Here is an 18,698-nt window from a genome sequence, read left to right on the forward strand (position 1 = left end):
TATATCTTTTTATGTTTAGGTCTTGGATGTGGATTGCTATACACTGCAACAGTGACCATTACATGCCAGTATTTTGACAGCCGCCGAGGCCTTGCACTTGGCCTGATTTCAACAGGTACATTTCCTTCCTTCCTTTTTCTCTCTCTCTTCGTCCTTTCTCTCTTTCTTTCTTCTCTTCTCCTTCTCCTTCTCTTTCCTTCCTTCCTTCCTCCTGCTTGGCTTGATTTCAGCTGGTACATTTTCTTTTCTCCCTTCCCTTCCCTTCCCCTCCTTTCCCCTCCTCCCTCCCTCCCTCCCTCCTTCTTTCCCTCCTTTCGTTTTTTGAGATATCATCTAACTGTGTAGCTCAGGCTGGCCTTGAACTCTCAATCCTCCTGCTTCAGTTTCCCAAGTGCTTTGGTTACAGATGAGTGCTACCATCCCTGGTTTATAACAGGTACACTTTCCAAATAAGTATTGTCCCTATTTAGCCTTTTAAATAAAGTTAAAATTTACCAAGTACAGATATGCATAGCCATCCATTACCTACCATGTCAGATAGCAAAATGATTCTTTTATTCTACTCCTAGAAGAATTATTTTACCATAAAATATATATATGAAAAATCCAGGGCAATATATATCCAATTTAAATATATGAAAAGGAAGCTTATGGGCTCAGTACATTGAGAGCCACATACTGGTGAAGGCTTTGCTAAAAGAGACTGCTTCTGTAAACACCTTATTCTGAGGAAAATAAGAGGAAGGGCAGGAAAACAGACAACCCCAAGGGCACTGGCAGAAAGACTGGTGCTGGCCCTCTTTTTACCTGCACATATTATGGAACTTATAATTTCTCTCCTGATTTCTCAACACATTTCCCTGGCCTATGTGCACATCCAGGCAACAGGCTGTTTACTCTTATTCCTTTAACAATTAATAGATGATCACAGAAGAGAAAATGTACTGATAAAATACAGATTTTAAATGTGAAAGCCTTCTGGATTCCTCCAGGGGTTTTAAAGTGGTGTTTCACTTTTCAGATGAATTTGTAAAAAGCTGCTTAGGGAACTGATCAAAATTATTGTGGCTAATATTTTACGAGTTTATTTAGGGAATACAGTTGCCAAGTTACCAAAAGCTGTAAGTTTACATAAGCTACTTGGTGGTTGGCGGATGTTCCTGGGAGGTCAGGCTCTTTGACAGGCTACAGGATCTACACCCATGCTTTATTCTGAGGACACCCCAGGGCAACAAGGAGATTACTGGCTGAACTGGACCGAGTTGGCCATTTACTCACAGTGATTTAAGGATGGACTGCCAGGTGGGAAATGTGAGCCATGGTTCAGGGAGAGACAAGGCCAGAGTTTGAAGACCTAGCCAAGAAATAGGAGAAAGAACACAAAACCAACAGATGAGGAATGTAGGATGGTTGGAATGCAGTCGAAAGAACCTTTTTGGATCACACGTGAATATGTCGGGGTCTGAGAGTAGTTCTGGTGACCTAGGGGACAAAAGGTCTCACCTGTACTGTGCTCATATGGAGGCAGAACATGTAGAGTTACAGTACAGACCCAGGAGCCAGAATGCCTGGTCTTGAAAGCTGCGTCTGTCATGCATTAGTTGCTTGGTGTTGGACAAGATTCAACTATTCTGTGCCTCAGATTTCTGAACTGGGAAGTGGAGATAGCCAGAGCGGAAGAGGTTTCCGTTTCAACTCATAGGGAGCTGTGTGAGGTGAAGGGAATCAGGGAGACGGATGAAGCCACAGTCATTGAAAGGAATAACAAGCAAAACACAGTCACAGTAGAATTAAAAAAAAAACGAAAAACCCTCAAAGCAAACTACTTGAATATGCTAACCTGGTTGAAAGGGAAAATATAGACACAAAATGAAAGTTTTTCCTCCACAATAAACGGGCTGGTAAACTCATGCCCATGGATTGAGTCTGGCCTACTGCTATTGTTTGCCTAGCCCACAAACCGAGAATGGATTTTGTATTTGAAAATGATTTTTAAAAATGAAAAAAGAATACTTCACGATGTGTGACAATTATGTGAAATTCAGTGTCTATAAATTAATTCGAACACAGCCATTTGATCGTTTATGGATCATCTCTGGCTGGTCTCACACTTCAAGGGCAGAGCTAAATTATTGGGACCTGTGTTGTATGGACCACAGGGCTTTATATATTTACTCTAAGCCTTTACAGAAAACGTTTTTGGATTCAGGCCTGGTATTAATGAGTTCATCCATGCATGAGTGTATCTCTTTACAGTTTTAGTTTCCTTGGGCATCAACTAATGTTTTGTAATAGTGTTTAATCTAGGCATGGATGAAAGCATAATTAATGTTTTCATTTTGCCCTTTACATTCACCATTTTTCAATTAGGATGGTCTTTTTGAATATTAAAATTTATAGCTTCATAGTTTAAAAAGTTATACACAGAAACCTTTTCCCCCTGCAATGCTGGGGATCAAATCCAGGGGCTCACACATGCTAGGCACCAATGAGCTGCACAACTGACCTCACAAGGAAATGCTGAAATTACTCTCTATTGCCCTGAAATACTTCCTACAGCTTTCTAAGCCATCACCGTGTTTTTGTGGGATGTAGACTAAGATAAGTAGTTGGGTTTTCCCTGCCCTTGTCATGCAGTTAGCATATGGTAGGTGTTCAGTAAATCTAAATTTGTAGTAATCTGCTGAATTCAGAAGTCTGTTGGATTGATTTGCTATGTTTCTCTTGTATGTCATAATGTTGACATATACGCTTGGTTGGTAATCAATGGAAAATCATTCATTTTCTCAACTTAAGGTTGAAGTATAGAACTTTCAAAACACCAAGAAGATTTTAAATGTCTAATGGTATAGCAATTTGCTAGACTTTGTACAAAGACATAATTAGGTAAAAATGACAAATGAGCAGTTATTGGGAGGTGATGCAACACGGCAGGCCATAAAGCCACCCAGTTATACTCAGTGCCTTCCATTTGTTATAAAGTCCTTTGACTTTCAAAGCATGCACTGTTTTTATAAAACTAAGGAAAGGATTAAATTTGCCTGCTATTGCTTGTCAAGAGTCAGTGAACACTCTTTTAGTATTGACCCAGTTACTGACTTAGTGCCCAATACATTCACATAAACCATCAGTATATACATGCAAAGATTCTTCTTCCCCCTTGAAAAAATATGAAGAAGGGACGATGGAGTTCTCTTTTAACAGTATTTTCTTACAAAGTGGGAAGGGTAGGGGAAAGTTAATAAGGGAAAATAAAAAAATATGAGAAAACGAACAAATGGAAATGAAGTGTTTATAAAGGGGGAGGGGAGGAGGGGGTGATGGGAGGGCAGGAGTAAGGGGAAAAATGAGAACCAAGACTTGTCATGTAGAGGTACAAGATCCCAACAATGAATGTAACTGTACTGTATACCTAGAATGTACCAATAAACTCAATGAGGAAAAAAATTTTTTCTTTCAACTCTAAAATATAAAGCCAGTTGGTCATTTGTAACAATTTCTCTCTTCCCTTCCCTTCCCTTCTCCCCCTCTTTCCCACCTCTCTCTTCATAGTATCAAGGATCAAACCCAGGGTCTGGTGCATGCTAGACACAAGCCCTTAATTTCTAAGCTACACTTCCATCCCTTTCTATTTATGTATTTATTTATTTTTAATTTGAAACAGGTTCTCCCTAAGTTGCTTAGGCTGGACTTGGACTTGCAATCTTCCTACTTCCGCCTCCAAAGTAGCTAGAATTATAGGCATTTACTACTGTGCCTTGCAAGAATTTTTGACAAGCTGAGTCTTTACTTCATTTCTTTTTCTGTAGCACTCAGGTTCAAACCCAGGGTTTTACACTGAGCTACACGCCCAGCCTTTCTTTCTTTCTTTCTTTCTTTCTTTCTTTCTTTCTTTCAATTCTCAACTTTGAGGCAGGATCTCACTAAATTGCTGAAGCTAGGCTTGAATGAGTTGTCTTCCAGTCTCAGCCTCCCGAGGAGCTGAGATTGTATGTGTGTGCCGCCATGCTGGCCATAAGATGTGATTTTACAGCAAACATGTTCATGTCACCGGTCATGCCTCTGAGTTTGGTCCCACTTGTGTCCTATTGGGGTTATGCTATCATTTGGAATAAATCATTTTATATGTATGATCATTTAGACTATTTTTTTAGTGCTCTTTTATTTTTTCTTTTTCACATAACATTTCCTGAAGATGTTTACATTTTAAAATATTCAACGTTTTTATACATTGAAAGCAGAACCAGATGAGAACAGTGAAAATTAATTGGGTCTGTATAACGTAACATTCCAGAATGTTTAGTGTGATCAGTGCTGAAAAGGGAGTTCTTTACCCTGTTGCAGGATGTAGAACCTTTTAAATTTTTATTAACGCATTAAAATATAAATCATTTATTCTGGTGATATAGCAATGGATTTGAACTATCAAAACATTGCAAATATCCAGAAATGAATTTATATTATTTATCCCAAAAATAAAATATGAAAATTTGCTCTCCCAAAGGCAATAAATATGCATAGCCTAGGGCCTGGCACATAATACATGCAAAAAAGTAGTTACATAATGATATGTGCTAAGACTCTGGGCTCCTGCTATCAGACTAAGTGTGAATCCTGCTTACTATATTTATAGCTTATGTTATCCTATTTATGTTTTTTGTGATCTATGGCAAATGTCTCAAGCTTCCCAGCCCTCAATCACTTTATTTGTGGAATGGGAGCAATAATAGGATCTATTCAATAGGATTAAACAAGATAAGCAACACAAACTGCTTACCAGGGTCTGAACTAGAAATGAGTGTTGTGTTGGTATTATCATTGTTGTGGTTCTTGTTATCCTCACTATTTTGTGATTTTAATACACAGGTACCTGTGAATGCCAGTGTGAACTGTGATGTTTCTAATGCTTGATCTGAGAGTCCTGAAGTATGAAATAAAGACTGAGCAGCTCCCATTTCTCTTTTAGGTTCAAGTGTTGGCCTTTTTATCTATGCTGCTCTCCAGAGGATGCTGATTGACTTCTATGGACTGGATGGATGCCTGCTGATAGTCGGTGCTTTAGCTTTAAATATATTAGCCTGTGGCAGCTTGATGAGACCCCTACAGGTCTCTGATTGTCCTTTGCCTGAAAAAACAGCTCCAGAAAATGTGCCAGACAGATACTCCATTTACAATGAAAGAGTAAAGAGCCAGGAAGAAAACATAAACATTCTGGAGAAGAGCTACAGTAATGAGGCAAAATGCAAAGGTGCTTCTGCCAACCGTGACTGGAAACAGGAGAATCTTCTGCATAAAAGCCCCACAACAGTGGCACATGCAAAGGAACCTGAAACTTACAAACAGAAAGTTGCAGAACAAACATATTTTTGCAAACAACTTGCCAAGAGGAAGTGGCAGTTGTATAAAAACTACTGCAGCGAAACTGTTTCTCTGTTTAAAAACAAAGTATTCTCAGCACTTTTCATCGCTATCTTACTTTTTGACATTGGGGGGTTTCCACCTTCATTACTTATGGAAGATGTAGCAAGAAGTTCCAATGTAAAAGAAGAGGAGTCTATTATGCCTCTTATTTCCATTATAGGCATTATGACAGCAGTTGGTAAACTTCTTTTAGGGATATTGGCTGACTTCAAGTGGATTAATACCTTATATCTTTATGTAGCTACCTTAATAATAATGGGCTTGGCCTTGTGTGCAATTCCGTTTGCAAAAAGTTATGTCACATTGGCAATACTTTCTGCGATTCTAGGGTTTCTTACTGGTAATTGGTCCATCTTCCCATATGTGACTACCAAGACTGTGGGAATTGAAAAGTTAGCTCATGCCTATGGAATATTAATGTTTTTTGCTGGACTCGGAAATAGCCTTGGACCACCAATTATTGGTAAGATATTTATCTTTAAATCAACTCAGTTTACTCTTCTTCATTTAAATATCTCCAGATACAGAGATTCGGAGTCTATTAACAGCATAGATTTGTGAAGAATAAATCTGTATGGAATAGCTCATGATGTATTTGTGATCACCTTGCTATGGTTGAGAAAGCCAGTAGACTTTCTCTGTTTTCGTGTCTGTTCTTTTATTTAGGAGAAACTCAAAATGCTTGCTTCTTGTCTAACTTCTTTTTTCTTTTTAGAAAAACATTAAAATATATTTTCATTCATCCTATTAAATTTACCAAATATTAGGTTTAAATGCATATTTGTTGTTTTGGTTTTAGTTTTGGGGACTGAACTCAAGGCCTCAACACTGAGCTATATCACCAGCTCTTATTTATTTATTTATTTATTTTAATTTTGAGACAGGTCTCGCTAAGTCACTAAATTGCCCAGGCTGCGGTTCCACCCAGAGTGCTGGGATAAGGGTATCATATATTTTGATCTTATTCATTCCCATTACTCTCCATTACATCTCCTTTAGCATCTAAGTATTTAAGATTACCCGCTTCTAAAGCCTAGTCATTCATGTTGGAAGTACTATTGTTCCTAAGTATACATAAAATTGATTAAAATTAGAGTAGGGCTTGACATTCACACTAGTTTTGAGAAACTCAGTTTTGTATTACTGTCTTTTCAGGTTGGTTTTACGACTGGACCCAGACCTACGACATTGCATTTTATTTTAGTGGCCTGTGCGTCCTGCTGGGAGGTTTTATTCTGCTGCTGGCAGCCTTGGCCCCCTGGGATACGTGTAAAAAACAACTCCCTAAACGAACACCAACAACTTTTTTGTACAAAGTTGCCTCTAATGTTTAGAGGACTATTGGAAGACACTATTTTTTGCCACTTTATACCATATAGCAAAGAATATTTTAACAATTTTCAACCAAACTCTAGAGTCAAGACTGTTTTCTCATCACAGGTTTTGACTGTGGCTGACTCTGAATGCATTTTTAAAATTTTTATATATGCTACTCTTTATGTATTCTGTGTGTAGCCTTTATTCCCTGTGCCCTCCTCCCCTAAGAAATAGGACTACTTTTTATTGTTCTTTATTAGTTCTTAACATTATGAAACTTGATGAGCTCCTGAAGTCTTTCTCTGCATAAAGAAGTATGAATTCTCTGCTAACTCTTTAGTTCTACTGCAAGAGGCCCAGCATCTCTTGGCCTTTGAAAACGATGCAAGCCTCATGATAGGGTATGCATGAAGGCCATGAGGCAATAAATCCCTCTCTGTGGTAGACCTTCGTGTCAACAGACTCCAAGCCACTTCATCAGGAAGCAAGAGTAGTTATTCTACAGCACTAAGACTTGCAGTGGAACAACTGATCACTTACAAGATACTTTCTAGTCATCCGTTTCCATTGTTTCATTTTACTAGCCTTGATTTCACACTCATGTGGTATTTGGTGCCCTCAGCGCAGAAACCCTTTCTGTTCCTAAGGTGTTTGCTGGGATGCAGGCAGACCCCGAGCAGAGGAGTAGCCTTGCTTCATGGTTGGCCACGAGACCTTTGCTCATTTGTGTTTGTCAACATCCACTTAGCTACCGTTCCCCAGGACGTGCTGACTTCACCAGCTTCCACATAGGAAATGCATTTTTCAACCATTCCAGCTGGCAAATGGGGTACTTCCATTTGCTTTTGGCACCGTGGGGATGGGTTGCAAGTACTTGCATATCTTCTCAATGAAGCATTTGTTTGCTACAATCAGATTTTTCTACCATCACATTTTAATTCAAGGCCAGAACAAAAAAGTGTGTGTGTGTGTGTGTGTGTGTGTGTGTGTGTGTGTGTATGTGTGTGCTAAGTCTACATGGGACATGGGAAGGAAAAGAAGAAATCAGAAATTGATACCTTTCTCTAACCTTGCTTAAATTCTAGGAAGAAAATAATGTTTAATGAATTGATATTGAAATCATGAAAAAAGTGGGTTATAAACATTGGCATGCATCAGAATCCCTTTCTGACCCTTTAAAAAATATAGGTACCTGAGTACCATGCTTAGAGATTTTAGTTTAATTCTATAGATTTAGGCTGTGACCCAAACATGTACATTTTTAACAAGTTCTTCAAGTGATTCTGATAACATAGCCTGGGTTAAGAATGGCTGTTAGAAGATTGGAAATAGAAAAACATTTATTCTTATAAATTAAAAAAAAACCTGAGGTCAGAGGCTTTTATAAATAAATAGCCAAGTGTTTCTTTTTATATGAGAGGCACCCTTCCCATTGTGCCAAACTTGTCATTTCATTTCTTTGAAACACATAAACCATTTTATTTTATACTTCTATGTTGCTTTCCTTGGAAGGCACTTGAGGCACTTTATGAGCACAATCCCTTACGACCCTCTGTGAAAATGGTAAACAGTACTTTCCTGTGTAGTATGGAGAATGCACAAAGGAATTAACCCCACTCAGTAATGCAATAACGGGGCTTTGGGGTACCCCAGACCTCTGCTCCATACCTTCAGACTTCCGGAAAGTTTTCTGTACCTCATCCTTAGTCCCTGAAAAAGTTAGTAAATAAAATAAGTGACATTTAAAAGAAAAACATTACATGTTTTTGTGTTGAAGGTTCTTTGTTACCAGTATTATGTTTGAGAAAATCCAATAACCTGGAAAAGTTTGACTTTTACAACCTCTCCACATTCATCAATGTTGTCAATTGTCCAAATATAGCATCACCACGTCTACTGATGTCATCCAATGTGTGCATTTTCCACTGTTTAGGGAATGAATTTTAAATTACAATAAAATATTTTTGGGGTTTTTTGCATCAGTTCAGTTGCTTTCTTTCCTCTTAGTTTTCTTCCCAACGTAGTGACACTTCACTTGAATGTAAACAGAAATTATCCGAGGTAATTCAGACTCCAGAATTTGATGGTCCAACAAGAGAGCATGTCAAAAAACAATCTGCTGAAGTTAACTACCTTGTTGCTTTCCAAAAAGCTGGCATAGCAGGACTGCTTAAAGCACTTGAGAAGAAGACACATTCCTCTGTGACATTATCAATAAAAGTCTCACTTATCACTGTGTTGCTCAAGCTGATCTCAAACAATCCTCTTACCTCAGTCACTCGAGCAGTGATATTAGAGTCTCAAGCCGCCAAGCCCAGCTTAACAATTTATAGAATTTTTTATGTTCCAAGTTTATATTACTTATAGCTAATGATAACCCTGTGTCCTAGTGATTAATGCTCGTTTTGTAAAAACCTATAATTGTCGTAGTGATCTGAACAATATAAACGTATAAGTAATTTTCAAAGGCAGAATGAAAAAGATTTCACTTTCTAGAAAGCAAATAAACGCTTTAATTCCCTTAGGAAGCGGGGCTTTGTGGGGAGGGCAGCTATCAAACCAATTTTCTTAGTGAATAGAGAAGTCACTGTTATGTAAATAGTTTTTTCAGGACTTGTCCATATCCCTAGAAATGGTATTTAAAAAACATACTTAACAGAATTTACATTGGATTAAAACAAAAACCTCCTTTTGTGACTCTGATACTTCTGGACCCCGGAAGTGGCTTGGGCTGAGTTTGGGAAAGTTGAGGAGCGACAGTTTGTTAAGAACCCTCCTCCCTGGCTGGTTCGGCAGCTCCTCACTCCTCTCTGCTTCTCACCTCTCCCCGGGTGAGCCTCCAAGGTGCCAGGTGGTGTCTAATTCTCTGCAGGGTAATCAGGAGAGAGGTGAAGCCCCATGAGGAGCAAGTTCCAAGAAGTAGGAGTTCCAGCCTGGGGAGGTCATGACCGGATGGTCCGTGCCGATGAAGCAGTCCCATGTGACCTTGGGTAGCTGCAACTGCCGCCAATTACAGTAGTGTAGGGTTATCCACTCACACAGTGTTCCAGGAAATGAAAGGGCTCTATTTTAAAGAAAAGAATGTCGCGCTTCCTCTTTTATAGGAGGAGGAGTATTATACTGAACACACAAAATACACAATTTACATTAGCACTTTACATGCAATTTCTCCTCTGTAATCATAATCTTGGGACCTTTGCCTTAGTGTCAGATGTGTGCCAAGGATATAAGATCAGTGTGAGTAAGGAGTTCACCAGTCAGTTCCGGTGATGGAGCTGTATGAGGGCACAGACACTACTGGGTGAAGAGGTATAAATACTCATAAAGGTTATGACTCCACACCCAGGTGCCTGGGGCTCAAATCTTAGCTCAGTCACTGTGGCCGGGTGATTGTCAACAAATTATTAGCTTCTCAAAGCCTCCGTTTCCTCACTTATGAAAAACACCATAGGGTTATAGTGGAAATTAAATAGGACAATCTATAGGGTTGCCTGGCACGTGATAGATGTCCAATAAATATTAGCTATTATTATTCTCGTTATTCTCAAGAATGTGGCTTCCTAGTGCTTGCTGTACCTGGAGGAGGGTGTTCCCAGGCACAGGTGTGGGGTGAGTAATGGTATTCAAGAGCTGCATTTAGTAGGGCAACAATGAGCTTCCCGTTATCCCCAACTTGTACAACTGTCACAGCTGCTGTCCTCTCTCAAACATACGCTCGTCAAAATCTTTTCTCCTTCGGAATCCATGACTCAGCACATTTTTTCTGGATTTGCCATCAAGAAGCTCAGACACAAAACAAAACACACTCTGTTCCTCCACAGTCCTATTGAATCCCCTTTGTAAGCTGAATTGCTATGAAAAAATGAACTTTCATGTTTTTTACCTCAAGAGCTCACATGTGAGCTGCTTACAAGCTGGGTCTGAAATGGGACAGAAAGAAAAATAATCTGATTTGTTTACTGAGCGCTAATTGGCTTCAGCTCAGCCCTCCCTGCCTGCCCACGAGGCCTTTAAGACTTACTCTTGAGGGAGTACAGTAACTTGCCAAGTCTTCTGGGATTCTCTTCTTAGCAGATCTCAGTCACATTGGTTACTTTATACCAATCCATTTCGTGCACTACAGAGTCATTTACTTTTATGCTTTTCGCTTACAAAAAGGAAAGAAAAAGCCACTTTTTTTGTTGTTACTTTTTTGTTTGTTTTTTTGAGACAGGGTCTGATTATGTAGCTCAGGCTGAGATTGAACTCAATGTATAGCCCAGGCTTCCTTGAACTGGCATCCTCCTGTCTCATCCTCCTAAGGGCTGGGATTACAGGCGTGTACCACCACACATAGTAGGAAAAAAAAATTTAAATATTGGTTGTTTGCTAAGTGGCATTCTAAAACCTTTGGTAAACAATATTTTCAATTAAAAATTCAGCTTTTTTGAATACAATATAATTTTTTGAATATGATATTCATAATTTGAATACAATAATTGAATAATAACTTTCAATAAAAAATAACTGTGATCAAGCTGCCCTACTATATAGGCCACCTTAAAATTACATGGCCACCAGCATATGTCTTTCTTTTTCTTAGAAATGTTTCTGATACGAGAAAGGAAGTTTTTAATTGCTCTGACGTAGATCTGAAAATGCCTGGATGTTTACAGCTTTAATAGGAAGATTGGTAATAGTAGCTCACATGACTCTAGGATCTTAACAAAGGGGAGTGGTGCTTTCCGAAGAGAGGTCCTTAATTAGCTTCCTGTATGCAAACTGTTTAATATTGAGTTTCCTAGCAGGAAGCACAATGAAAACCTATATCCCTGTACAGTGGAATAATGGCACGCAGGAAGGGTTATCAGAGTAAAGCAAGAGACTGAAATTTTCCCTGAGGTTTATTGTGTGCCCGATATTGTTCTGTCCCAGCCATGTGAGTCCTTGTCTCATAAAAGATGGAAATCAGCAATGGACTAGCTCTAAAGCAAAAAAAGATAAGACAATTGCATTTTAGGAAAGAAACACAACTGGTTATCCCATCAGAAGAGCAGAGCAGAACAGCAGATTTAATTAGTGCAGAGACAGACCGTCCTCAGAAAGGAAAACAAAGCAGGTTATTCGACTGGTGGAACAGCACTGAACAAAGAATTTATTTTGTACTTGTGGGGTCTCAAAAGAACGTCACATATCATTCATTTTTTTCCCCTAAAAGTGCAGGGTTTTCTTTCTCTAGGAGTGCAATAGTTTGCCCCTTAAATTAACCAAGAAAGATCGCTTTCTTTTTCAAGAGGTACACTGGCTTGCCACTTTGATTAACCGCTTTTATTTCTTCTTTACCACCCATAAGTGCAACTGCCTGTTTGCTTTTCACAAGGCAATCACTTCAAAGTCCTGACAACCCCGTCCTTAGTTTCAGATACTCCACAAACAATATCTTGCCCTGATTCACTTCCAAAGGCTTTGTCAAAGCTGGTGTCTGGTGGCCCCCCCACCCCCAAATGCCTTTTAGGTTACAACCTTTGGAATCTGGCTCTCCCCTGGCAGGTCCAGGTAGTTCATTCCTTGTTCCTCTGACAAATCCAACTGAGCCGACAGAATGTGTGAGCAGCGCCCCCGGGTGTCGAAGATAAAACACGGCAAGATGAACAAAGTTCCTGACCTCTTGGAGTGTGTCAGAACCCTGAAGGGAGTCAGGAAAAGTGAGCCCACATACAGTTGTAACAGAAACCTCAGCTCCTAGGAAGACCTGGAGGTGAAATGGCAATTCAGCATCGTCCCGTAGAGTTAAGTCACATCAGACTCATGCAAGATTCCCCCCAGTGGACCAAGGGGCCAAGATGGCGATTTAGTTATTTGCATAAGAAATATGATAGCCAATGAGATCGTTCACTTTATGGTCACAGTTTCTCTGCGGGAAAGTCCAACAAGGAACCAAATAATAATCAGAAGGTATTTGAAGTTCCTGGAATCAGGATCTTGGGTAGCTTGGGTGTTTTAGGGGAAGGGGGTTGGCAGAAAAATATTATCTAAAATACTAGCATTTATTATAGGATCTGTTTTAAGTTAATAGCTGGACTGTTGGAGAAGACCTTAATAGTAAATTCTTCCCTGCCTTATTCTGTAAACTGGCTTGTTGAGTGATGTGTTTAAATGTATCCTGAGAAGATAGCCTGCCTCAACTTTTGTCATGTGGGGGCTACCTGTGGTTAGTGTCTGGCTGGACTCGGTGTTTGCCTCCACGGCAGTCCTTCTGTGAGTGTGTGTGTATGACCAACTCCTATTCTCTGCCCTGTTGTATTATTTGTTTAATCAGGCTATAGCCAAGTGCTACAGGTCACAACCACCTTGGCTCAGACGGTCTGCTTGATGGTGGAATGTTTGGTTGTGTAGCAGCGTTCAGGAAGCTGTCTACTTGGCCAGCACTTAGATTTTGCAGCAGGAGCCACCATTACCACGAGACAGCTCTTTTTGATTTTTATTTTGAAACAGTTTTGCTAAGTTTCTAAGTTGCCCAGGCTGGGCTTGAACTTGCAGTCCTCCTGCCTCAGCCTCCTAGAATACTGGGATGAGAGGTATGTACCACCACACCCATATTTTTTTTTTGTTGAAATTCAGATTTTTCTATCAGACTAACTCCTGAGTCCTACCAACAGAAGGTCAGTAGTTTTCAGTAGTTTCTTTAGTTCCTAAGAGAATAACATGTTTTAGGGCTCATCATATTCACATTGGCCATTCTTCCAAAGAGTTTTTGGGCATAGTTTTCAGACCACAATTCAGGCACTAGAGATGCCACTGATCTTGAGTTGGAGACTATTTCTACAAAATCAGTATTTTTATTTTTCAAACTAAAAATGCATCACAAGTTCATACTGAGAATTTTAGTTTTACTTGATGATTATGTTTTTAATCTAACTTCACTGCTTTTATATTTAAACTCTTTCTTCTGACTGAAAATCTTGGTTTGTAAAAAATGAAAATGACATTAGATTTGCTCTGACCTACTAGGTGTATAATATTGTAAAAATAATAATGTTACCATTATTATTAAAACTTGAATGCCTACTATGTATCACCCATGTACTGGCCTTAGAAAGCTTAGATTTTAGGCAAAGAACAGAGATAGAGACAAATCCAGTAAGGGTGGGCATGTGTGTGTGTGTGTGCGCGCGCACGCGAGCAGGCACTGGAAGAAATTAGAGCCAGGGACATGAGCATGGCTGTGCGTTTTAAAATATGACTGGCAGGTATGGTTTCACTGAGGAGGCAATATTTGAGTAGAGGTGTGATGCAGATGAGAAAGCAAGCTGCATGGCCGTCTAAGGAAGTATCAGCAGTCTAAGTACAGGAAAGAAGTGCCAAGGGTCTGGGGCAAGAGCGTGCTTAACTGTGGTGGGTGGAGAGGAGTGGATGGAGAGGAGTTGTGCTTGGAGCTTGTGTGCTTCATTCAGGGTTGGATGTTGGCTTTTATGTTCAATGAATTTGAAGTCACAGAAAAAGAGCCAGAGGGAGGGGGAAAGGCAAGAGGAAGAGGGAGGGAAGAAAGAAAAGTAGTAGAACTACTGGTTCATGTGCTGGTTGCTGTATGGAGAGTGGACAACAGAAAGACAAGAGGAAAAGCAGAAAGACAGGAAGGAAGCTATTACAGTTATTTAATTAAGAGATGATAATAAATTGGAACAGATTAGAGATGACGAGGAGCAATCAAACCTTGGATATCCTTTGAAGGGGCAGCCAACAAGATTTGTTGAGGGCTTTGGAATGGGGTCTGAAAAAGTGAGTTAAGGATGATTTCAAGATTTTTTGTTTTAGAAACTCAGAGCATAGAGTTGCAACTTGCTGAGACAAGTTTTGCAGGTTATAAAATTAAAATTCTGTTGTGGATGAGTTAAACTTGAAATATATACTATATATCAAAGCACAGATGCTGAATGGGCAACTGAATGTTCAGTCCTGGAGTTCAGGATTGCAGTCTGTGTATGTGGGAGGTATCGGTCATGTGGGACGTACTGAATCAAATTCAGAGATTAGGTTCAGGGTTGGCCTTATGGGGAAATTTGATTAAGTTTACAACCAATTCAGTTTGTGACCAGAATCATGCAAAGAATTAAGTTTGTGAACCAAGGTACCACTGTATCTAAAGCCACGAGCCTGGGTCAGAGCACCAGTAAGTGAGTGCAGGTAGGGAAGGGAAAAAGGAGAAGACTGAGGCCAAAATGTTTTCTAAACATTTCATTGTTTAGAAGATTGAAAGATAAGATGGAACCAACAAAGACACTGAAAAGGACCTCACCAGCAAGGCAGGAGGAAAGAGGGAATGGTGTCCCTGAAGGCCAGTGCAGAAAGTGACTCAAGTAGGGAGTGAGCGGCTGTGTTAAAGGTGCTGATGGGTAAGGGTGGATTGCACACCTATTGTTGGCTTTAGCAGTGCGGAGATCATTTGGTGCCCTTGAGACGAGCAGTCAGCTCACACATGTCTCATAAAAAGGGAGAATGAGAAAAGTGCTTGGAAACCGTCGCTATTAAAAACTCTTTAGGAGTTTTTTTTTCTTGAATATGATGAAAATATTTGTAACTGTTGACTGCCTTCAGCATGGTGCTAACTAGTCCAAATTTCTGGCCCCGATGTGAGCTTTCAAGGCGACAACAACTTCCTTTGTTTTCATTCACAGCCAAAAATGAATTCATGATTTTGACGATCTGGGATACCACCGGGGGTGACTTGGGAGAGTGTGGCCAGGTCGCAGCAAACTCATGCACAGTCCTGTAAAAACTACTTGAAATGTCTACTGGGTGATCCCTGGCCTTCCTTCCTGTGAAGGGCACCTCTGCAGCGGCACTGCAGTTGGACCTGTGGGGTGGCGGTTGTATAGCGAGGGTGTAGGACAATAGCTTCTGCTGTGTATACCAGTGCTTTCTTATCCATTTTCCCACCTGATTTCCCATAACAATCCTGTAATGTAAGCCAGGCTGTTGATTCTAGTGGCTAAGGAGTTGCTTTAGGGCATTAAGCTAGGATGAATGCTCGGGACTTCAGACCATCTGCCTCCTGCTGTTCTTGTTCAGTCAGATTCAACAGACTGGCTCAGCTCTACTGCACTTAGCTGGGTGAGCAGCTAGGTGAGCAGGCTGTCCTGTGTGATGTGCTCCTGGTAAAAGGAAGACAAAGTAGGATGGCATTTAGTCCTCTCTGTGGTAATATTCACAGCTTGGGGCAGGCTCACCCTGACCTACCTCGGTGTCTGGAAATCCTTAACTCCAGCCTAATCTCTCTCTCCGCTCCCTCCTTTCACTCCTCTCTTTCCTTCCTTTTCTCTCCCTCCTCTCTCTCTCTCTCCACTCTCCCTCCGCCCTCCTCTCTCTTCTCTCCTCTGTCCTCTTTCCTCTCTCCTTTCTCCTGGAATTGAACCCAGGGTCTTTGCACTGACTATATCTTCAGGAATTTTTTACTTTTAATTTTGACTGGAGGACATGGTCTCACTAAGTTCCTAAATTGCCCAGGCTGCGCTTGAATTTAGGATCCTTCTGCTTCAGCTTCTCAGAGTGCTGGGATTACAGGCCTGGACCATAACACCCAGCTTCTCTCTTCTCTTTGATTTCTTCAGATTGTCTGGTCCTCACAAGTTGTGTCTCAAATTTGGGTAAGAGATGACAAGTCTACCAGATTACGCTGGATCCCATCTATGCCTGTTAAAATCAAATGTAGCCCTTTTTAAAATTAAGATATTAAACCATTGTATGAAATGACATATCAGCCCGACAAATGGCACTTCGCTTCATGTTCCTATAATTGTACTGCTACTCTTCCATTTTTCAAGAATGTTCTAGAGCTAATTTTAGAGGGTATAATTCACACATTAATATTTCTCATCAAAGCAAATGAAATGTCTATGTTATGGACACTGGTCATTCGAGAGATGCACATGAAAGCAACACTGAGATTCCACCTCACCCCGCAAAGAATGGCTGCTATCAAGAAATCAACCAATAACACATGTTGGTGGGGTTGTGGGGAGAAAGGAACCTTTCTCCATTGTTGGTGGGAGTGCAGACTGGTGCAACCACTATGGAAATCAATATGGAGATACCTCAAAGAGCTGGGATTAGAGGTTCCATTTGACCCTGCCATCCCTCTGCTGGGTATCTTCCCAAAAGAATTAAAAGAATCATATCACAGTGATATATGCACACCCATGTTTTTAGCAGCACAGTTTGTAATAGCTAAAACTTGGAAACAGCCCATTTGCCCATCAGTTGGAGACTGGATAAAGAAGATGTGGTTTTTCAATAAAATGGAATACTACTCAGCCATAAAGAATGAGAAAGTAGATTCATTCATAGGGAAAAGGATACATATTGAGGATATACTCCTAAGTGAAATAAATAAGTCACAAATGTGTAAATACCAGATAGTTTCTCTGGTGTGAATAAATTGTAGTAGTACACAAGATCCTAATGAGATAACTGACAACGTGAAATAGGAAGAAAAGGGCTAAAGGTGTAGGGAAAGTGGGAAGGGTAGGGGAAAGGTAATAAGGGAAAAATATGAGAAAATGAAAAAATGGAAATAAAGTGTTTGTAAATGGGAGGGGAGGAGGAGGGTGAAGGGAGGGCATGGACAAGGGGGAAAAAATGAGAACCAAGACCTGTCATGTAAAGGTACAAGATCCCAATAATGAATGTAACTGTACTGTATAAATAAAATGTACAAATAAACTCAATAAAAGAAAAAAAAGAGAAATGTCTATGTTATGTGTAGACAGGAAGGCATTAAGGGGAAATTTGGAAATGGGGTGGTAGAATTAATGAATCTAATTTTTTTCTGGAATATTTCTCCTCTGTGATGAGGCATCCTGCTGAGGTCACTAGTACTCAGAAACAGCAACCACCTGCTGAAAGTCGTTGGAGAGTCTGCAGAATGCTGGCACAGTGCATCAGAATATGAAAGGCTTTCTGATCCCAGGTTAGCTTCCAGTTTCTAGCTACGGCCCTTTAATGGAATCACTAAAGCCTTCTTGAACCCAGAGGGGAGAAAGCACAGATGAAAGTTCTTCCACTAAGCATACCTGACTCTGCAGCCAAGAAGACAGTCTATGGGATGGGAAGGAATAAGACTATGGGCAACACGGCTGGTGAAGCCACACCTAGACAAGGGAGTCTGTATCCACAGAGAGTCTGGGGCAGGATGGGAGAGAACAGTGCGCACTTGAGTGTTCTAAGTCCAACAGGTTGCCTCACGGGTGGACGTGCAGTTGGTGACTGGTGGTGATGCAGCCTCTCTCATACATCAGGATGGCAGAGAGCAGAGTCATTGTCCAGCTATTTGTCAACATCTGTCAATATTTAAATGCACACACCTTCCAATCCAGCAGTTTCACTGTTAAGAATTTATATTGCTCTTGTAGACATGTGCAAAGATATATACAAATGCTCTCTGCAGTATCATTTCCAACAGCAAAGCTGGAAACGACCTCAACATCCAGGAATAAGGGATGCGATAAATGCATTGTGTTGACACAGGAAATTGTCATGCAACATGAAGAAACTAAGAAAGACTGAGATGCACTGATATGGAATGTGCTTCAAGACATATTAAAGTTGGGCATGACAGCACACATCTGTAATCTCAGCTGCTTGGGAGGCTGAGGAAGGAGGACTGTTAAGTTTAAAGTCGGCCTGGACAAATCAGGGAGACTCTGTCTCAAAAAATAAATAGTCCGGGGTAGTGGCACATACATATAAGCTCAGGACTTTGAAAGACTGAGGCAGGAGAATCACAGTTTGAGCCTTCACAGCTTAGCAACTTGGCAAATTTCTTTCTCAAAACAAAACAAAATGTCTGGGGATGTAGCTTAGTGCTCAGTGGTAGAGTGCCTGATTTGCATACACAAAGCCCTGGGTTCAACTCCTATACTACAAAAAAAAAAACAAGGAAGCAAACAAAAAACATGTGTACATATATGAATGGAGTGGTTTGT

The 18,698-nt window shown here is 40.3% G+C and overlaps 1 protein-coding gene across 4 annotated transcripts in view; it reads left to right on the forward strand.

Moving 5' to 3' along the window:
- The window catches only part of Slc16a9 (solute carrier family 16 member 9), a 52,251-nt gene extending 45,308 nt beyond the window's left edge, over positions 1 to 6,943 (forward strand). For all 4 annotated transcript variants that reach the window (XM_010603000.2, XM_010603020.2, XM_010603029.2 and 1 more), the window contains 3 exons: positions 20 to 115; positions 4,967 to 5,884; positions 6,577 to 6,943. In XM_010603000.2, the coding sequence (XP_010601302.1) occupies positions 20 to 115; positions 4,967 to 5,884; positions 6,577 to 6,755 (1,193 nt within the window). In that variant the 3' untranslated portion in view covers positions 6,756 to 6,943. The remainder of the gene's footprint in view (positions 1 to 19; positions 116 to 4,966; positions 5,885 to 6,576) is intronic.
- The last annotated feature ends 11,755 nt before the right edge of the window (positions 6,944 to 18,698 follow it).

Source organism: Fukomys damarensis, unplaced genomic scaffold (genome assembly GCF_012274545.1).
Source record: "Fukomys damarensis isolate Sample0158 unplaced genomic scaffold, DMR_v1.0_HiC HiC_scaffold_20, whole genome shotgun sequence".
NCBI lineage: Eukaryota > Metazoa > Chordata > Mammalia > Rodentia > Bathyergidae > Fukomys > Fukomys damarensis.